Consider the following 23,130-nt stretch of genomic DNA (forward strand, 5'->3'; position numbering starts at 1 on the left):
CTTTTCCTTATGGGAGGAGCTAGATCCCCATCAGTTTGAAACGCCCCTTCCATCTCATCTCCCTGTAGCTATGGCTATACCATACTGACCGCCCTCTCATTCCCCTCAGTGCGGTGATTGGCAGCAGCGAGTAGCCAATCAAGCGGCACAAAGTAGGAGGGACGTCCTGTAACCAGAAGCCACCTGTACCAGCCGCTCACAGCTTCATCACTAGAGTAATAGCAGTATAGTCTAATGGTGTCCTCATGTACGGTGACTGGCGGCCATATTCTTATAGTCTCCCAGTCACAGAACAGAGGGGGCGGGGCCACAGGGGCTTTAGCTGCCATTTTGTCATAGACATGCCGGAGCCAGCCAGGTAGAGGCAACTAGAGGCAAGTGTCCGGCAACAGCAGGTAACGGTGTCCTACTATACAGGGGGAGCTGCCTGTGGTGTCCTGTTAGTATTATACAGGGGGAGCAGCCTGTGGTGTCCTGTTAATATTATTATTATACGGGGGGAGCAGCCTGTGGTGTCCTGTTATTTTTATTATACAGGGGGAGCAGCCTATGGTGTCCTGTTAATATTATACAGGGGGAGCAGCCTGTGGTGTCCTGTTGTTGTTGTTGTTATTATTATTATTATTATTATTATACAGAGGGAGCAGCCTGTGGTGTCCTGTTTTTATTTCTATACTGTGGGAGCAGCCTGTGGTATCCTGTTATAATTGTACAGGAGGAGCAGCCTGTGGTGTCCTGTAATTATTATTATACAGGGGAGCAGACTGTGGTGTCCTGTTATTATTATACAGGGGGAGCAGCCTGTGGTGTCCTGTTATTGTACAGGAGGAGCAACCTGTGGTGTCCTGTTAATAATAATTGGGAGCAGCCTGTGGTGTCCTGTTATTATTATACAGGGGGCGGAGCCTGTGGTGTCCTGATAATATTATTATACAGGGGGCGGAGCCTGTGGTGTCCTGTTACTATTATACAGGGGGAGCAGCCTTTGGTGTCCTGATAATATTATTATACAGGGGGCGGAGCCTGTGGTGTCCTGTTATTATTATTATACAGGGTGAGCAGCCTGTGGTATCCTATTATTATTATACAGGGGGAGCAGCCTGTGGCATCCTGTTACTATTATACAGGGGGAGCAGCCTGTTGTGTCCTGTAATTATTATTATACAGGGGAGCAGACTGTGGTGTCCTGTTATTATTATACAAGGGGAGCAGCCTGTGGTGTCCTGTTATTGTACAGGAGGAGCAGCCTGTGGTGTCCTGTTATTATAAATATACAGGGGGAGCAGCTTGTGGTGTCCTGTTGTTATACAGGGGGAGCAGCCTGTGGTGTCCTGTAATTATTATTATACAGGGGAGCAGACTGTGGTGTCCTGTTATTATTATACAGGGGGAGGAGCCTGTGGTGTCCTGTTATTGTACAGGAGGAGCAACCTGTGGTGTCCTGTTAATAATAATTGGGAGCAGCCTGTAGTGTCCTGTTATTATTATACAGGGGGCGGAGCCTGTGGTGTCCTGTTACTATTATACAGGGGGAGCAGCCTGTGGTGTCCTGATAATATTATTATACAGGGGGCGGAGCCTGTGGTGTCCTGTTACTATTATACAGGGGGAGCAGCCTGTGGTGTCCTGATAATATTATTATACAGGAGGAGCAGCCTGTGGTGTCCTGTTATTATTATACAGGGGGAGCAGCCTGTTGTGTCCTGTAATTATTATTATACAGGGGAGCAGACTGTGGTGTCCTGTTATTATTATACAAGGGGAGCAGCCTGTGGTGTCCTGTTATTGTACAGGAGGAGCAGCCTGTGGTGTCCTGTTATTATAAATATACAGGGGGAGCAGCTTGTGGTGTCCTGTTGTTATACAGGGGGAGCAGCCTGTGGTGTCCTGTTAGTAATAATTGGGAGCAGCCTGTAGTGTCCTGTTATTATTATACAGGGGGCGGAGCCTGTGGTGTCCTGTTACTATTATACAGGGGGAGCAGCCTGTGGTGTCCTGATAATATTATTATCCAGGAGGAGCAGCCTGTGGTGTCCTGTTATTATTATACAGGGGGAGCAGCCTGTTGTGTCCTGTTGTTATTATTGTACAGGAGGAGCAGCCTGTGGTGTCCTGTTATTATTATTGTACAGGAGGAGCAGCCTGTGGTATCCTGTTATTATTATTATACAAGGGGAGCAGCCTGTGGTGTCCTGTTATTATTATACAGGGGGAGCAGCCTGTGGTGTCCTATTGTTGTTATTATTATAATATAGGGGGAGCAGTCTGTGGTGTCCTGATATTATTATACAGGGGGAGCAGCCTGTGGTGTCCTGTTGTTATTATTATTATACAGGGGGAGCAGCCTGTGGTGTCCTGTTATTATTATACAGGGGGAGCAGCCTGTGGTGTCCTATTAATATTATTATACAGGGGGAGCAGCCTGTGGTGTCCTGTTATTAGTATTAAACAGGGGGAGGTACCTGTGATGTCCTTTAATTATTATACAGGGGAGCAGCCTGTTGTGTCCTGTTGTTATTATTATACAGGGGGAGCAGCCTGTGGTGTCCTGTTATGATTATACAGAGGGAGCAGTCTGTGGTGTCCTGTTATTATTATACAGGGGGAGCAGCCTGTGTTGTCCTCTTATTATTATACAGGGCGAGTGTCCTGTTATTATTGTACAGAGGGAGTGACACGTGGTTTCCTGTTATAGCAGCAGCTGCAGAGTAATAATAACAGTAATGAGAGGTCAGGGAATAACACATAATAGGTATAACATGTATGTACTGTATATACCATATGATACATAACAGGAGCTGGGGAAGGATATAAGGCGGCACTCCCTGAGCTGTAACTAGTAAGGTATAATTAGCGCCAGTATCCATCCAGAGGTCAGTATTACACCCACATTAGCAATAAGACAAGTCAGCAGCCTCCTAAGGGCGACCGTGATGCCCTAATTATAAGCAACCGTCAGGGGAAATTGTGGTTGTGCTGTCAGGTGTTATTATATAATAGGAGTGAGGTAAGAGTATATAATAATAACATTATATTTATTATAGACAATAAAACAAACCAATCCACTTAAAAGTATAATGTCATTCTCTCAGGTGTATATCTTTATGCTACAAGAAAATATAGTTAAACTCTCTTCAGTTACCGGCGACAATGGCAGTTTTTTTCGACATCGCTGAAATCGGACAATTTTCGCTAAAAGAAACGGCAAAAATGGCTGATTTTACCCAAATAACAGGCGATAACGGCAAACAGGTGAAAATGGCGAAAAAAAATGGAAAAAAGTTTTCTCCATCCGAGATCTGGATGAAAAAAAATGCTAAATCTCTATTTTTTACTTTAATTGTGGGGATTTCTTTCAGAAACCTTTGGACACCCCCCCCCCTAATGAGAAATGAACCCCAAAATGTTGTAGGTTGCAAACGTTGGTAAAAAAACAGCCGCACAAAATTTGGGTGAAAAAAAGCAAACTTTGAAAATGATAGAAATCTTTTTTTCCCCAGGAAATTACTGTACGTTAAAACGGGCGCAAGTATATTTTTGTGTTGTAAATACGCAATTTTAACAACCTTTAAAAAACCGCCTTCTGTAACCAAATGTGATGTTTAAAACATCCGAAAAATCAGACCCGATACGTTAAAACCATTTTCAGTGATTTTTTTTTTTATTCACCCAAGATCTGCGCGGTCGTTTTTACCAAAGTACGAAACTTACTAAAACATTTGGGGTAATTTATGATTAGAGGATGTGTCCAAAGGGTCTGTGATCTCTGTGCCAGGTACATGACATATTATATCCCCTTCTACCAATGATCTTATTACTGACCATGTATTATCCCTGACTCAGCTATCGCACAGTAACTCTCTTCTCTCTCGGGCTGGTAATGATTAGAGTCAGAGGAATGTGACATTTATACCTTGTGTCACTATGTACAAACGTATTACTACAATCCTAATACTCTGTTACAGGAGCTCTCTGCACAGTTACTGGGTGTGTAACTATATTTCCTTATAACATAGAGATATACACCTGAGAGACTGACATTATACATCTAAGTGCATTGGTTTGTTTTATGTGTTATTGTCTATAATAAATGTAATGTGTTATTATTATATACTCTTACCTCACTCCTATTATATAATAACACCTGACAGCACAACCACAATTTCCCCTGACTCCCTGAGCTGAGACTGTCTGTCAGGGCGTCTTGTTATCCTGAGCAATAGAGAGTCTCTCAGAGACAGCCAGTGGCTGTGACAGTCCCCAGATCCTCAGAGTGTCACTGATTATCCCCCAGGACATGTCTCACCCCACCCTACGCTGCACACACACGGCCGGCAGGCTGGTCACACATGTAACATACATCTGAGGTGCGGTCATTTGTCATTTCATCATTTGTGCAGAGTGACTGATGGGATTCTGTATTGTGTAACCCTTTGTGTGTCCCCTGGGCTGCCTGCTGTCCTATCCCTGTGTTATTAACCTCTTCTGTTCCCTTCCCCTCCCCTGTGTTACTGACACCTCTGTACAGCTGTTACACCCCCTGTTGTGTGCTCTGTATTCCTACGTTACTTCCCCTCTCCCCATATCTGCACCCCTTCTGCTCTCCTGTGTACTCTCCCCTCACACCCCTGTTACCTGTATGACCTCAGTATAGTCACATATTCAGTTTCTGGAATAAATGTAAAACAAAACATCCCTAATTAATGTGTTTGTTTGCGTGAAATTGCACCAAATCTGTGTCTGGGGGGAATAAGACCCCCGGCCAGGAGAGGAGCATTGGTGTAACCTTATACAGTACAGCGCTCTGTGATGGCCTCTGAGGCGCCTTATGGGGCTGGGTCATAAGAGCCTCTGACAGATACTGACCAGGGCTCTATGGATAAGGGGAAACTTACTGGTCACTCAGTGTTATACTGGGCATCCACTATAGAATTTTCTGTTAGATATCTGTCCAATCTGACTGGTTGGAATGAAAACCTGGTATAGTATGGGAGTAAATGACAATCGTCCATTTGCTCAAAAACACTGGAAAATAGCCAAAAATGGTTGTTCAGACAAATTGGTTAAAACACACAAATTTAACGAATTTGGACAATATTTTTTGTCCTTTTTTCAATGTTTAAAACCATATGATCGACTGTCATTTGCTCCCATACATTACCAACCAGCCAGATTGGACAGATATCTCACAGAAAATTGTGTATTGGATGCCCAGTATTACATATCTGATTGTGTTCTCTGTGATGTGTATTATATGTGTTATATTTATTCCTTGACAGTCCTGCTGTGAGGAACCAGAGTCTTTATTATACGTCACACGTTCTGTATTCTCACTGATTCACTGAGGATGGACAAGGACGGAAGTCATAAGACTGAGAGGATCTTACATCTCACCCTGGAGATCATCTACCTGCTGACTGGGGAGGTGAGACGGTCTGGGAGTGTCACAGTGACATCACTTATATCTATAGTAATAATACAGGGACATGACTGGGGAGGTGAGAGGATCTGGGAGTGTCACAGTGACATCACTTATATCTATAGTAATAATACAGGGACATGACTGGGGAGGTGAGGGGATCTGGGAGTGTCACAGTGACATCACTTATATCTATAGTAATAATACAGGGACATGACTGGGGAGGTGAGGGGATCTGGGAGTGTCACAGTGACATCACTTATATCTATAGTAATAATACAGGGACATGACTGGGGAGGTGAGAGGATCTGGGAGTGTCACAGTGACATCACTTATATCTATAGTAATAATACAGGGACATGACTGGGGAGGTGAGAGGATCTGGGAGTGTCACAGTGACATCACTTATATCTATAGTAATAATACAGGGACATGACTGGGGAGGTGAGAGGATCTGGGAGTGTCACAGTGATATCACTTATATCTATAGTAATAATACAGGGACATGACTGGGGAGGTGAGGGGATCTGGGAGTGTCACAGTGACATCACATATCTATAGTAATAATACAGGGACATGACTGGGGAGGTGAGGAGATCTGGGAGTGTCACAATGACATCACTTATATCTATAGTAATAATACAGGGACATGACTGGGGAGGTGAGGGGATCTGGGAGTGTCACAGTGATATCACTTATATACATAGTAATAATACAGGGAAATGACTGGGGAGGTGAGGGGATCTGGGAGTGTCACAGTGATATCACTTATATCTATAGTAATAATTTAAGGACATGACTGGGGAGGTGAGAGGATCTGGGAGTGTCACAGTGACATAACATATCTATAGTAATAATACAGGGACATGACTGGGGAGGTGAGGAGATATGGGAGTTCTACAGTGACATCACTTATATCTATAGTAATAATACAGGGACATTACCGGGGAGGTGAGAGGGTCTGGGTGTGTCACAGTGACATCACTTATATTTATAGTAATAAAACGGACATGACTTGGGAGGTGAGGGGATCTAGGAGTGTCACAGTGACATCACATATGTCTATAGTAATAACCGAGCAGCAGGGAGCCGGTCTCAGATATAGTATCAGTCCCACAGTCCTCACTGGAGTTGGGATTTATTACATTGTTTGCAGTATGTAATTTTGTTTCTGTCACTGACACACAGATGTCCAAGCTGCAGGAGATACTATACACTTGACATTTTCCTATATATAGGAGTTTATTACAAGATATGCTTTTGTAAAATAGTCTTTTTATATATTATGCAAAATGAACACCTAAATAAACAGCCTCATCTAGGTGGAGTTTAATTGACCTTTTTATTATTGATGTCTCCCCAATACACAGGATTACACAGTAGTGAAGAAGACATCCGGTGAGTTTGAGACACCCAGCAGCCATCCCCGTGTGTCAGGAGGACTGAGCAGGACCCAGAGCCCCATCACGGTGCCTCCACCTCACTCACTGATACAGCAGAGACACAATGACCAGAAGATCCAGGAACTCGCCAACAATATCATTCAGCTGTTAGCTGGAGAGGTGACTGCTGGGAATGGGACGTTATACAGTAACACCAGGGGGTGTGTCATTGTGTGTGTCAGGTTCCTCTAAGGTGTCAGGATGTCACTGTCTATGTCTCAATGCAGGAGGGGGTTGTATATAGAGGAACACAGGGGATTGTACAGGGACGTGATGATGGAGAATCACCAGCCCCTCACATCACTGGGTAAGAGGAGACTGTCATTTATATTACAGGGGAGAGCATGTATGGGGGCCACATCACGTGATAATTACATATATACAATATATTCAGTCACAGTGTGTCAGTAACCGATATACCCCAGAGAGATGTCCCCGTCCTCTTCATTCACAGGATAGTACAGAGGAGAATCACAGGACCCCACAGGAGCATCAGGTAGATGGGATTTAGGGTTCCACAGTGACTGTCACTATATGATCTGTACAGAAGCTGTGTGTCTTATACACTGATATTATACTGTGTAATCTCAAGTAATGACATCAGACATTATGCAATTTTTTATTCTCTGATTTAATTAGGGTGAAGATCTGACTAATATTAAGATAAATTATATGGACGGAGAAGAAGAGATGTATGTGACTGACTACAAGGCAGAAGATACAAAGGTAGAAGAAGAGAAGTATGTGACTGATAAAAAGGCAGAAGATACAGAGGGAGGAGAAGAGACGTATGTGACTGATAACAAGGCAGAAGATATAGAGGGAGGAGAAGAGACGTATGTGACTGATATGAAGGCAGAAGATGTAGAGGGAGAAGAAGAGACATATGTGACTGATATGAAGGTAGAAGATGTAGAGGGAGAAGAAGAGACATATGTGACTGATATGAAGGTAGAAGATATAGAGGGAGAAGAGACGTATGTGACTGATATGAAGGCAGAAGATACGGAGGGAGAAGAAGAGACGTATGTGACTGATATGAAGGCAGAAGATATAGAGGGAGAAGAAGAGATGTATGTGACTGTTATGAAGGCAGAAGATATAGAGGGAGAAGAGACACATGTAACTGATATGAAGGCAGAAGATATAGAGGGAGAAGAAGAGACATATGTGAGGGGTGATCAGCAGTGTAAGGAGGAGGACATTTTTACAGATATCAACACAGGTAAGTAATAAACACTTATTACAGAAAAAAGTCACATTCTCTTTCTGCACCATAATATAGTGTTCGGTTTGATTTTAACCAGTGTATTATATGTGTGGAGTTTGTATGTTCTCCCAGTTTTATGTGGACTTCCTTCCACAATCCAAATATATACTGGTATGTTAATTGACTTCTGACACAATGCACCTGTGTGTTCAGGTATTTGGATAGTAAACTCCTATGAGGATGGAACTTGGGAATGACTACATATCTTGCATACATCACTATGATTAGCTGATTATAAATACAAAAAATAATTCAGTCAGTAAAATCATCTTCTTCTACATCCTCCTCAGCCCCTATTATACTCCTGCTCTCCCCCTCACATCATGTCACTGTGTGTTACCAGCCCAGAGATCTGATCAGTCTCCTCCCCACACTCTCTGGTGTATATCATACATCAGGAGCCATCAGCCCCTATTATACTCCTGCTCTCCCTCTCACATCATGTTACTGTGTGTTACCAGCTCAGAGATCTGACCAGTCTCCTCCCCACACTCTCTGGTGTATCTCATATATCAGGAGCCATAAGCCCCTATTATACTCCTGCTCTTCCCCTCACATCATGTCACTGTGTGTTACCAGCCCAAAGATCTGACCAGTCTCCTCTCCACACTCTCAGGTGTATCTCATACATCAGGAGCCATCAGCCCCTATTATACTCCTGCTCTCCCCCTCACATCATGTCACTGTGTGTTACCAGCCCAGAGATCTGATCAGTCTTCTCCCCACACTCTCTGGTGTATCTCATACATCAGGAGCCATCAGTCCCTATTATACTCCTGCTCTCCCCCTCACATCATGTCACTGTGTGTTACCAGCCCAGAGATCTGACCAGTCTCCTCCCCACACTCTCTGGTGTATCTCATACATCAGGAGCCATCAGCCCCTATTATACTCCTGCTCTCCCCCTCACATCATGTCACTGTGTGTTACCAGCCCAGAGATCTGACCAGTCTCCTCCCCACACGCTCTGGTGTTTCTCATATATCAGGAGCCATCAGTCCCTATTATACTCATGCTCCCCCCTCACATCATGTCACTGTGTGTTACCAGCCCAGAGATCTGTCCAGTCTCCTCCCCACACTCTCTGGTGTATTTCATACATCAGTAGAAGGGATGTCGGCATGATCCTACCTGTGTTCAGGGCCGTAAAGAGCTGCGCCAAATCCCAGGGTGGGGGGCAATGACTAATCAGTTGAGGTGTGGCCATGTCCCTTGCGATTTAACAAAAAAAAAAAAAAAGGAAAAATATTAATTTTGTAGTGGTGCGCTGTGAGCCCCTCCGCTCTGTGAAAAGCCAGGGGGAGGCACGATCACCCCCCCCCCTTCCCCCCCTACAGGCACAAGAGGCTGCTGCAACATGTGCTGGGCTGGTGTAAGGTAAGAGGGAGGGGAGCCCGGCCACACCAGCAAGCCTGGGTCTGGGTAATTAGTACCCGGTCCCACCCCTCTGCGCCCATACCTGTGTTCTACCACATGTGAGATTATCTTCTTGAATAATAATACCATACTAGTTCATTCTTTATATGTGTATACTAATACTGCAATAGTAAAGCAGAATAAGATGTGATTCCCCTTTCCCTAAGATCATACTACACACATGACTTTATATTGCATTCTTGTGTAGCAGAGTGGGTCAACAGTAATGTGTCTGTGTGATGCTCTTACAAAATGTGCACCAACCCTCCACTATATTAGAGGGACCATCATCTAAAATTAGAGACTAGTGTAAAACACCAGCAATAAGGTCAAAATGGCTGCAAACGGATATCCTGAGTCCTAAGACTCCACCTTAATAGAGGTGCCATCTTCTAGAGATGGAGGTCTTAGGACTCAGGCTATACATTTTATTACATAGTATTTACACTGGTTTCTATTTTTAGATGAAGGTCACAGTGTAGAAGAACTTAGGCCTGTTATTATTGTATATAACCCTGAGGAAGTCCTACGGACCACACTGGTGGTTAGGACGAAACGCGTTGTACAGACTGATGGAGAGTGTCGGTGTCTATTATGTTCAATGTTTTTGGAAAGATTTTTCAAATAAGTGAATGATATATTTTAATCATATTACGTTTGGATTTATCTTGTTTTTCCAGTTATTTTGGGTGCACTAGAGTGAATATTTTCACCATTCTTGTCAGATGATCATATGACATGTTTATTTTAGGAACGGGACCACGTGGTTATGGCACATTTCCCTCTGGATGTATTGGTGATTTTATCTAGACAATATTGCACAAATACAGTGCATCCGGAAAGTATTCACAGCGCTTCACTTTTTCCACATTTTGTTATGTTACAGCCTTACTCCAAAATGGAATAAATTAATTTTTGTCTTCAAATTCTACACACAATACCCCATAATGACAACGTGTAAAAAATTTTTTTGCGATTTTTTGCAAATGTAATAAAAAAAAAAAAAACGAAGAAATCACATGTACATAAGTATTCACAGCCTTTGCTCAATACTTTGTTGATGCACCTTTGGCAGCTATTACAGCCACAAGTCTTTTTGAATATGATGCCACAGGCTTGGCACACCTATCTTTGGGCAGTTTCGCCCATTCCTCTTTACAGCACCTCTCAAGCTGCATCAGGTTGGATGGGAAGCGTTGGTGCACAGCCATTTTCAGATCTGTGAGGCTTGGTCTTTTTGGAACATTGCATGACAACTGCAGATGGTTTAAGAAGGCGCTTATTAATTATCTTGGAAGAGCAAAGCTTGATTTGTAGCACATTTGCAGTATGGGTCTGGTGCATGCACAGATTCCCAACCCTTGGGAATTTGCAATCAGGCTCAAAGTACCTGATCGGGTTGTGCTATATATGCTGTGCAACCCATGTGCCCCATGACCGTAGGCTCGGTCTTGACCATAGAGGAGGATGATCCTCCGGCTTCTATATCCAAGCAGAATTACTGCTACCATTTTTCCTTTTTCTGATCAACTAGTGGATTATTTGGAGGTAGCATGGAAAACTCCCGGAAAGCGTTCCAGACACAAAGACGCCTGGCTCACGCATATCCATTTGCTGGGGAGTATTTTGCCACATGGGAATCTCCATCTGTGGTGGATTCGCATGTCACGCGCTTGGTCAAGAGCGTGACTTTGCCTATGCCTTCCATATCTTCCTTAAAGGACACTACAGGTAAGAGGGTGGAAAGTTGCCTGAAGTTTATTTATTCCCTGTTGGGTGCGGTGGCCAGGTCGGTTATGGCTATCTGCTGGGTAGCCAGAGCTATGGAGTCCTGGGTAGACTCCCTAGAGGAGTCCCTGTCTTCAGACGCTAATAGCGACCATGTGACTCTGGTGGGCAATCTCCGTGATTCAGCCGCATATATTAATGAGGTTGATTTGGATGTTACTTTCCTATCCTCAAGGGGGTCGGCGGCCGCAATTTGCGGCTCACCGTACTTTGTGGCTCTGCATACCTTATAATGGTAAAGTTCAGTTCGACGGCATGCCTGCTTTCTGCGTCCATGCCTGCCGGGTCACGAACTGTGTCCTTTCGGCCCTTTAGGGCCCAAGGTAAGGTTTAAAAGAGTCAGTCAGACTGGCAAGCCCAAGAAACAGGCTTGGAGCGCAAGGTGTCCGGCTGCCAAGCCCGACGACTAGTCCTCACGAGGACAAAGCCTTGCAGGCCCAGAAAGCAGTACATTCCTGGCTACAGGCAGGAGTCATTGTACCTGTCCCAATGTTGCAAAGGTGACAGGGATATTATTCAAACCTTTTTCTGGTGCTCATAGCACCTATCCTCAATCTCAAGTCCCTGAACAAATTCTTCGGGGTACCTCGATTCAGGATGGAAACCCTACGCTCCATGATACTGGCGATGGAACTGGGGGATTTATGGCATCCCTAGATGTCCAGGATACATACCTGCATATCCTAATTGCATCTTCGCACCAGCGGTTTCTCAGACTAGCTATATGGCAACAACATTCCAGTTTCGGGCTCTACCTTTTGGCCTCTCAACGGCCCCTCAGGTGTTTACCAAGAGTATAGTGGTAATTGCATTCTATCTGAGACTACAAGGGATCCGCTTATTACCTTACCTGGACGATCTCTTGCTGCTGGCAGTATCTCCAGAGGTACTTCTCCACCAACGGCAGCTTACCATCTCGGTGCTCCAGTCGCACGGGTGGCTGATTAATTGGAAGTAGTCCTCATTGAATCCGTCTCAGAGAATGCTCCATGTGGGTGCCCTCTTGGATTCACGACAGCAACGGATCTTTCTGACACCAGACAAGATCTCTGTTTTGCAGATGCAAATGTCTCCAGGGTAGCAAGGTGTTCATTCACCCAGCAATGCAACTACTGGGATCCATGGTATCGAGCTTCGTCATGGTGGAGTATGCCCAGTTTAAGTCGCAACCTCTGCAACTGTTAATCCTCTGTAGGTGGGATGGATTACCTCAGCGGATAAAAGCACAGACAATAGAATGCTCTCTCCGAAGGTCCGGTTGTCTCTGACTTGGTAGCTACAGATGAGGCATCTCGCGCCCTTTTTGGATCTCGGACTGGACTCTATTGACGATACCATTCTTCGGGGTTGGGGCGTGGTGACAGTCCACACACATTTCAGGGTCGGTGGGCTGCAGAGGAGTCTGTCCTGCCAATATATATTGGAATTACGGGCAGTCTTCCGAGCCTTGTTGCAAGCCGGAATCATACTTCAGGGGAAATCTGTGCATGTACAGTCGGACAACACCACGACAGTGGCTTACATCAACCACCAAGGAGGAACTCAAAGTCACAGAAGTCTCCCACATTCTGACATGGGCGGAAGGCCATCTTCCAGCCATGACTGCAATGTTAATGTTCATTCCTGGAGTCCTCAATTGGGAAGCGGACTTCCTCAGCTGTCATGACATGCATCCCGGGGAATGGTCTCTTCACCAAGAGGTGTTTCTACTCCTAGTGGAAAGGTGGGGCCTTCCAGACGTGGTCTTCATGGCCTTCCGACACGATCACAAACTGCCAGTGTACGGGTCCAGACCAGGCGCTCTCCTGGTAGACGCTCTGTCAGTCAAGTGGACCTTCCAGTTTGTGTACCTCTTTCCTTTGGTGTCCCTTCTTTCTCGAGTACTTCGAAAGTTCAAGCTGGAATGTGGCACAATCCTGCTGTTGGCCCAGACGGCACTGGTATTCAGATTTTCAGAGTCTCTCTGTTGATGTTACCTCAACATCTGGACCTGTTGTCTCAGGATCCTTGTTTTTACCCGGACCTGGGTTGTCTGTCTTTGACGGCGTGGCTCTTGAGCCATCTCTACTAAGGTCGAAAGGTTTTTCCAGCTCTGCAGTTAACACCATGCTCAGAGCTTGGAAACCGGCTTCTACAGGTTTTACCACAGGGTGTGGCATACCTACTTTAAATGGTGTCACCTTAGAGGGTCGATCCCCAGGTGTTTCGGATATCCAGGGTTCTGGCTTTCCTATAGATGGGCTTAGATCAGGGTTTTCGACTCGCCTCCTTAAAGGTACATGTCTCTGCACTGTCAGTGTGATTTCTATGTAGGATTGCTACGCTTCCTGATATTCGCACCTTTAGGCAGGGTGTCCTTCGCATTCAGCCTCCCTTTGTCCCTCCAGTGGCTCCTTGGGATTTGGCTGTGGTCCTTGGGGCTCTCCAAGGACCTCCATTTGAACTTCTGGGCTCAGTGGACTTCAAGTGGCTTGCAGCGAAGACTGTGTTTCTTCTGGCTGTTGCTTCGACCAGAAGAGTGTCAGATTTGGGGGTTCTCTTCTGTCGCCCTCCTTTTCTAATTTTTCACTGGGACGGCAGAACTTCGGACTCGCCCTGGTTTCCTTCCTAAGGTGGTGTCTAGTTTCCACATTAATTAGGATATTATAGTACCGGCCTTTAACTCACCAGACCTTTCAGCAGGTGAGGCCTCATTGGATGTGGTACGGGCTCTACGGATTTACGTGGACCCTACCAGTTCCCTTCGGAAGTTGGACTCTTTGTTTGTCCTCTACGGTTTCCACAAGAAGGGTTGGCCTGCCAATAAGCAAACTTTGGCAAGGTGGATTCGCATGGCGATCTCTGAGGCTTACACTCTGGAAGGCATTCCAGTGCCGCCCTCTGTTTCTGCTCACTATAGAGGGTCTGTGAGTCCTTCATGGGCAGCTCGCCGTGGCGCCTCGGGTGTTCAGCTTTGCAAGGCGGCTACGTGGTCCTCTGTTCATATTTTTCTATGGTATTATGCTTTTGATACCTTCGCCTCTCAGGATGCTTCCTTTGGGCGGTGGATTCTCCTTTTTGCACAGAAGCGTCCCCACCCTTAAAGTGACTGCTTTGGGACATCCCCAAGGTATCCCTGTGGATCCCTAAGGACCCTGAAGTAGAAAAGAAGAGATATGGTAAGAACTTACCTTTGTTATGTCTCTTTCTATGAGATCCTTAGGGTCCACAGGGCGCCCGCCCTGACGCACCTGTGCTTCAGCTGGGCTTCGCTCTGGTCACCAGTTTCAGTCTACTTCTGTGTGAGAATGTGATTCTTGAGTTCTACTTTCTTATTTTCTCCTCCTCTGGCCTTTGGCTTACTACTAAACTGAGGATCTTCTGGCTGGGAGGCGGGGTATACAGTGGAAGCCAGGTGCATCCTGGGAAGAAAAAATTAACTGCGTGGTGCCCGGATGCCTCTGCCATTACTATACACCAAGGTATCCCTGTGGACTCTAAGGACCTCGTAGAAAGAGAGATAACAAAGGTAAGTTCTTACCATATCTCTTCTTTTTATTTTACTTTACTGTAATGGGGCCTATCCACTAGGCAACCTGAAAGACTGAACGACTAGCGTTCAGACCTTCAGGTCGCTGAGGTGCAGTGCCCGCACTGAACGATGTTCACTGAATGTCATTCAGTGCAGAGACTGACCTCTTATCTCTGAACATGCGGAACCTGACGATCGTCATCAGGTTGACGGGCATGTTCAGTAGATAGTCGGGGTCGGCAAGGACCCAGAGTGCACGCGCATCGCTGGTCCTTCCTGGCTATCCATTACACAACTTTCTGTTCAATGCGACCAAAAACTCCTGGTTTTGGTTGGATCGTGCAAAAAGTTGTGTAGGGGATAGGCCCCTAAACAGAGCAAGCAGTACTAGACAGTCTTGTGGATATCTGTGCTGCTGCTCCATCACCCCTCTGCGGCACCGCAACTCGGCGGGGCATCGAACGTGACCTGGTTAGCGTGGCTCCTCTGTCCCCAGTCTCGCCGCCGGTCTCTGGAGACAGACCAGAGGCGCCGATGCGGACACAGGTCCGTCCGGGACTCCAATAGACCACAAGGGCATACATTACTTGTGCATAGAGTCCAGGGACCGGTGGATAATGTCAGCACAGGGGCTGACATTAACCACTGGTTCTCCTTTTCCTCTTGCCTGGACCTGCCTTGTTCTGTCTTGATGAGATGTTTAGTGAAACTGACCTGCAACGTTCTTATGAACAGAAAAGGATTGGCGTGCTGCACTGGAGATAAGCAGCTCAGTTAGGGAAATAGATTAGGTTATGTGTACAGCATCAAAGGCTGGACTGAGCGCTAGTGTCAATGTATGTTAATAAAATAATTAGGTAAACATAAGCACAAAATTCAGCATCAACAGTATATATGGTTAAAAAGTGGGTATTATGGCCACTATGTGTATATTGTTAATGTTTATAGCCTTTTAGGGCTTTATGGGTGCGGTGATAGGAGGTCCAGTGTCCGCTTTTCAGAGGGTTCTTCACCCTGTTGGGGTTGAGGGTATCCCTATCCCTACCTCCCCCTACCTGAGGTCGGCATTCCTCCTTTCCCTGCAGTCACCGATATGTGGCTGGGACCCGGTCGTATAGTCGCGGCACTTTGTGATGTCAGATGCCGGGTTACTCTTCACAAGGGTCTCACCTCCTCCAGCTAGTATTCTCTCGCACTGTCCACGCTTAAACCAGCGCATTTCACATTCGTTGGGATGCTTTTTCAAGGATATTTGCTGTCATTTTTTTAGGTCTTTGAATAAAAAACTTTATTTAGAATTGGGAATGACTGGAACCTGAAGTGCCCTGTTATAGCAGCAACCTCATGTTCCTATAAGCCATATTTAAAAACAATATACTGCTGTGCTTTATTTTGACAAAATAAAATATAAATCAAAGGATAAATACAAAATAGGCGATAAAAGAAGAGAATGAGAGATCACTGAAGTTAAAATGTTATGTGTTGTGAACGTGTTTGCAATTGTGTTAAAATTATGTTAAAAAGGCTTTGAGTTCAATGTCTATATTGAGACCATTAGGCTCCGACGTTAGTAACTGGTATATCCATTTCCTTTCATTCTTCTTGAGAGTTAACCAGATCTTCTTCTCTCCAGTGGGGTATATCTTTCTGTATACCAACAAATTTTTGCCCTTTTGGGGCTCTGTTTTCAGTCCTTTTTGTATATTACACAGATGTTCGGATATTCTTTTTATTTTTGTCTGGCCAACATATTGGGTGCCACGTGGGCATTCCAATAAGTATATATCTCCCTCAGTGTCACATACAGTTCTTGATTTTAAATTCTTTTTTTGTGATACTTGATTGGAAAATTTGAGCTGGTTTCGTGGTTGATGTTTGTTTTTTACAGCCTGGCAGAAGTAGGCTCCTTTCTTGTTTTATGGGGTTTTTTTTTGCCCTAATGTGGGGAAGAAGCTTTGTGTTAGACATTGTTTTGAATTTCTTGCTTTCTGTACACGATTTTTGATTGTGTTGGTGAACTTTTTTTTCAGTTCTTCATCCAATAATAAGACATCCAATGGTTATTCAGGATTTTCTCAATTTCTTTATGGTTCCCGTTGTATTGTGTGATTAAAATGGATTGTGTTTCTGTTTGTTGTTGGTTTTTGAGTTGTAGTTAATTATTTTCTTCTAGTTTTGAGATCTTGTCTATTTGCTCTTGTAATGCTGTTTCTTTGTAGCCCTTTTGGATAAAATTTTTCTTCATTTCTCTGGTTTGTTCCATGAAGATATTGTCTTCTGTACAGTTTCGTCTTAAGCGTCGGAATTGTCCTCCTGGCATATTTACCCATTGTCTATGATTACTGTTGTACGCCAACATATTGTTTCCATTCACTTGATATGGGGTCTTGTTTGGATAGTTTTTTCTTTTATGTAAATTTCAAGATCCAGAAATACCACCGGTGGTTGTGAACTCCAGATTTAGATAATTACTGTTCATGTAAATGAGAAATTCCTACAGTTCTTCATGGGACCCATAGATAGTCTACATACCTCTGCCAATTCACAATTTTATCTATGTAGATGATGCAATGATACCAGCATCTATGCGTTTTATTGTATTTCATGGGGCTTATATAAGCTAGAAGTTTTTATAGTCTTGAATCATTTTTTTAATATATATTTTCTGTCTTTGTATATTAATATTAAATTGATATTATTCATTTGCAAACAACATGGGTGCTTCTTGATTTCTCACTGCCCTACCATATGCATGATACTCGGTAATGCCGGCACACCCACGCTTGCCTCCGGTACTGCGCCGCATGCCCACCAATTACCTTTCCCAGTCAGGAAAGGAATAAATATATAGCATCTATGGCAGCACTCAAGACGACTTGTAAAATAGATATACTGTATATATAGAGTAACAGAAGCACTAGTAAAGTACTAAGTGGCAAATATATTTCTCAGTTTCTGACCCTATGTATTTTAAACTCTCAGGAAATGTCTGTTTATGCTTGATGAGAGTTTTGGGCTTTAAGGAAAGGTGGATAATGGGTCCTGTGGGTGTGGATGTGAGAGTGAAGGGAGGGCTCCATCCACAAGAACAGTTCATCTTTTCTGGCCTGAGAGCAGGCTAATTAGTGCCTGCAGCTGTGAGAGGCTCATATAAGCTGTGTCAGGGTTTGGCTCATGTATTACTTGTAAGTAATGTGCATATGCCTATGTTTGTGGTGAGGGAAATAGGCCCTACCACTTTGAGAGAGGGATTCTGTTTAGTGGCCAGACGGGCTAGGATTTATTTTTATATTTTCCATTTTATACTGCACAACAGAAACTGAGGCTAGCTTGCACGAAAACCCTGGACTGGTGTGCTGTTTCCTGACTGTGTATTTGGAGGTTCCAACTACCCGAGGAGTGGGACCTTCTTTCCCCAATCTTATTACAATAGATAGGGCTATATAGCTAGACAAAGTTATATAAATGTACATATTTTATATATAATCTACAGTATATGTATGTGTATATATATATACAGTCGGGTCCATAAATATTGGGACATTGACAGAATTTTCATATTTTGTCCTCTATTCACCACCACAATGGCTTTGAAATGAAACAAACAAGATGTACTTTAACTGCAGACTTTCAGTTTTAATTTGAGGGTAATTACATCCAAATCAGGTGAACGGTGGAGGAATTACAACGGTTTCTATATGTGCCTCCCACTTTTTAAGGGGCCAAAAGTAATGGGACAAACTAAACAATCCTAAATCTAACTTTCACTTTTTAATACTTTGTTGCAAATCCTTTGCAGTCAATTACAGCCTGAAGTCTGGAACGCATAGACATCACCAGACGTTGGGTTTCATCCCTGATGATGCTCTGCCAGGCCTCTACTGCAAATGTCTTCAGTTCCTGCTTGTTCTTGGGGCATTTTCCCTTCAGTTTTGTCTTCATCAAGTGAAATGCATGCTCAATCGGATTCAGGTCAGGGGATTGACTTGGCCATTGCATAACATTCCACTTTTTAGCCTTAAAAAACTCTTTGGTTTCTTTTGCAGTATGCTTCGGGTCATTGTCCATCTGCACTGCGAAGCACAGTCCAATGAGTTCTGAAGCATTTGACTGAATATGAGCATATAATATTGCCCGAAACACTTCAGAATTCATTCTGCTGCTTTTGTCTGCAGTCACATCATCAATAAATACAAGGGAACCAGTTCCATTGGCAGCCATACATGCCCACGCCATGACACTACCACCACCATGCTTCACTGATGAGGTGGTATGTTTTGGATCATGAGCAGTTCCTTTCCTTCTCTTCCCATCACTCTGGTACAAGATGATCTTTGTCTCATCTGTCAATAGGATGTTGTTCCAGAACTGTAATGGCTTTTTTAGATGTTGTTTGGCAAACTCTAATCTGGTCTTCCTGTTTTTGTGGCTCACCAATGCTTTGCATCTTGTCGTGAACCCTCTATATTCACTCTTGTGAAGTCTTCTCTTGATTGTTGACTTTGACACATATACATCTACCTCCTGGAAAGTGTTCTTGATTTGGCCAACTGTTGTGAAGGTGTTTTTCTTCACCAGGGAAATAATTATTTTGTCATCCACCACAGTTGTTTTCCATGGTCTTCCGGGTCTTTTGGTGTTGCTGAGCTCTCCAGTGCGTTCTTTCTTTTTAAGAATGTTCCGAACAGTTGATTTGGCCACACCTAATGTTTTTGCTATCTCTCTGATGGGTTTGTTTTGATTTTTCAGCCTAATGATGGCTTGCTTCACTGATAGTGACAGCTCTTTGGATCTCATATTGAGAGTTGACAGCAACTGATTCCAAATGCAAATGTCACACCTAGAATCAACTCCAGACCTTTTACCTGCTTAATTGATAATGAAATAACGAGGAAATAGCCCACACCTGTCCATGAAATAGCTTTTGAGTTGATAGTCCCATTACTTTTGGCCCCTTAAAAAATGGGAGGCACATATTGAAACTGTTGTAATTCCTACACCGTTCACCCGATTTGGATGTAATTACCCTCAAATTAAATCTGAAAGTCTGCAGTTAAAGCACATCTTGTTTGTTTCATTTCAAAGCCATTGTGGTGGTGAATAGAGGCCAAAATCTGAAAATTCTGTCAATGTCCCAATATTTATGGACCTGACTGTATATATATCTTTATCAGCAGTTTTCTGTTTTGTTTTCTCTTTTTGTGGAACTATCACTATTCTTCATTGGAACTAGCAGCTATTTTTTTCCATATACATTAATATACAATTTTTCTATTTAATTAATATATAGGATATATTGCATCCTTAATCAATTAGTATTTACACATTTTTATATTTATTTCTGTCTTATTTTTTCTTGTGTCAAAGGAAATGACGGCCTCATAAAGAAGTATGGCCAAAATGCTGAGGTGAGGGATTGACCTTTCACCCTTTGCCTATAACTTGGGAACTGGGTGAAAGTTCCCTTGGGCATTATCTAGGGCTGGCCTGCTCCTGGGCTAGTAAAAAGAACGTAGAGTAGTAGCGGTCTGCTCTATTTAGTAAGGCTTGTTTCTTTTCTTCTCCTATATTATGTTTATGAGTGTGAAAGGTAGAAGCCCAAAGTGTTCCGCATGATGTTGTACTAAGCACAAACCTATGGGAATAGGGGTGAGATTAATATTAATTAATGATGCCTTTGCTGTGGGATACTTGGATAACTATTTGATTTCTACCAGGTGGACCGAATACAAGGAAGACCTCGGAGGGACATCTTGTTTGGTGTCCAGATTTTAAATTAGAAGATAACCTCACACAAAGATCTCCAGAAGAAAATGACATAACCCTAAATATACATCCATCACTTCTTAGTGCAGATATATCATCTGATCCCTCTATTCTTGAGGAATGTACTTCTGGTAACTCATATATTGCTGCACATAGTACAGATCATAGCGGTGATACAGTCACTTCTGAGTGTGGGAAATGTTTTACACCCAAATCAGCTCTTGTTAGTCATCAGATAAGTCACACAGGTGTGAAACTATTTCCATGTTCTGAGTGTGGGAAATGTTTTACAAAGAAATCAACTCTTGTTACACATGTGAGAAGTCACACAGGTGAGAAGCCATTTCCATGTTCTGAGTGTGGGAAATGTTTTACACATAAATCAGCTCTTGTTACACATCAGAGATGTCACACAGGTGAGAAACCATTTCCATGTTCTGAGTGTGGGAAATATTTTACACAGAAATCCTATCTTGTTATACATCAGAGATGTCACACAGGTGAGAAACCATTTCCATGTTCTGAATGTGGGAAATATTTTACACAGAAATCCTATCTTGTTACACATCAGAGATGTCACACAGGTGAGAAACCATTTCCATGCTCTGAGTGTGGGAAAAATTTTACACAGAAATCAGATCTTGTTATACATCAGAGATGTCACACAGGTGAGAAACCATTTCCATGCTCTGAGTGTGGGAAATGTTTTACACATAAATCAACTCTTGTTATACATCAGAGATGTCACACAGGTGAGAAACCATTTCAGTGTTCTGAGTGTAGGAAATGTTTTACAAGGACATCATATCTTGTTAGACACCAGAGAAGTCACACAGGTGAGAAACCATATCAATGCTCTGAATGTGGGAAATGTTTTACACAGAAATTACCTCTTGTTAGACATCAGATAAGTCATAAAAATGAGAGGCCATTTCCATGTTCTGAATAGAGATGGACATCAGAGCTTGGTGTCGATTGATTGCCAAGCTTCTGACATCAAATAGCTACTAGCTATCGCATCATAACCATTGGTGGTTAAACCTTGCATAGAAAAAAACCAGCTGCAATAGGCACAGAAGTTGAGCTGCAGACCCCACTTTTGTGTGTCCTCGGCTTAATTCATACGCTCTACGGATGGGTATCGTAGGCAGCAGCAGATAGCTGGCAACTGTCGCAAAACCCTCTTTTCAATGGAAAAGAGTACTTCAAACGGATCATGAACATTGATGGTTGGTAACTATTTGTTTCTGATATCCAACCCTAGTTCTGAGTGTGGGAAGTGTTTTATACAGAAACCACCTCTTGTTACACATCAGGGAATTCATAGAGATGAGAAACCAGTTACATGCTCTGAGTGGGGGAAATGTTACCCTAGTAATTAGTGTGGTTATAGAGTGGTGTTACAGCTCATCATTCTGCCACTGCTGGGTGACACAGACCTAGGTTGCAGCACTATTGTGGTTATAGTTTTATAGCTCATTGTTCTACCACTGCTGATTGACATACAGACCTAGGTCGCAGCACTAGTGTGCGGTTATAGTGTTGTGATACAGCTCATCATTGTACCACTGCTGAGTGACATACACTTAGGTCGCAGCACTAGTGTGTGGTTATAGTGTTACAGCTCATCATTCTACCACTGCTGAGTGACATACAGACCTAGGTCGCAGCACTAGTGTGTGGTTATAGTGTTACAGCTCATCATTCTACCACTGCTGGGTGACATACAGACCTAGGTCGCAGCACTAGTGTGTGGTTATAGTGTTACTGCTCATCATTCTACCACTGCTGAGTGATATACAGACCTAGGTCGCTGCACTAGTGTGTGGTTATAGTGTTACAGCTGATCATTCTACCACTGCTGAGTGATATACAGACCTAGGACGCAGCACTAGTGTGTGGTTATAGTGTGGTGTTACAGCTCATCATCCTACCACTGCTGGGTGACATACAGACCTAGTACACAGCACTAGTGTGTGGTTATAGTGTTACTACTCATCATTCTACCACTGCTGGGTGACATACAGACCTAGGTCGCAGCACTAGTGTGTGGTTATAGTGTTACAACTCATCATTCTACCACTGCTGAGTGACATACAGACCTAGGTCGCAGCACTAGTGTGTGGTTATAGTGTTACAGCTCATCATTCTACCACTGCTGGGTGACATACAGACCTAGGACACAGCACTAGTGTGTGGTTATAGTGTTACAGCTCATTCTACCACTGCTGGGTGACATACAGACCTAGGACACAGCACTAGTGTGTGGTTACAGATCATCATTCTACCACTGCTGAGTGACATACAGACCTAGGACGCAGCACTAGTGTGTGGTTATAGTATTACAGCTCATCATTCTACCACTGCTTAGTGAATCATCATTCTACCACTGCTGAGTGACATACAGACTTAGGTCGCAGCACTAGTGTGTGGTGTTACAGCTCATCATTCTACCACTGCTGAGTGACATACAGACTTAGGTCGCAGCACTAGTGTGTGGTTATAGTGTTACAGCTCA

At 43.7% G+C, this 23,130-nt stretch overlaps 2 protein-coding genes across 3 annotated transcripts in view; one reads left to right on the forward strand and one right to left on the reverse strand.

Annotated features, from left to right (window-relative positions):
- Positions 1-23,130, reverse strand: part of LOC148474854 (uncharacterized) — a 76,614-nt gene that overhangs the window by 10,341 nt on the left and 43,143 nt on the right. The gene's annotated exons all lie outside the window — the stretch shown is intronic.
- Positions 350-22,318, forward strand: LOC148474855 (uncharacterized). 2 transcript variants are annotated; one of them, XM_088458090.1, is made up of 6 exons: positions 350-395; positions 5,280-5,425; positions 6,790-6,981; positions 7,501-8,086; positions 20,564-21,280; positions 21,365-22,318. In XM_088458090.1, exons 2-6 carry the CDS (start codon positions 5,348-5,350, stop codon positions 21,559-21,561), a joined length of 1,770 nt encoding a protein of 589 aa, XP_088314216.1. In that variant the 5' UTR covers positions 350-395; positions 5,280-5,347; the 3' UTR covers positions 21,562-22,318. The 2 variants fall into 2 exon arrangements, with proteins under 2 accessions (XP_088314216.1, XP_088314215.1); XM_088458089.1 differs by having other exon boundaries at positions 20,564-22,318.

The sequence above is a fragment of the Taudactylus pleione genome, unplaced genomic scaffold (genome assembly GCF_031769625.1).
Source record: "Taudactylus pleione unplaced genomic scaffold, aTauple2 ptg000805l, whole genome shotgun sequence".
NCBI lineage: Eukaryota > Metazoa > Chordata > Amphibia > Anura > Myobatrachidae > Taudactylus > Taudactylus pleione.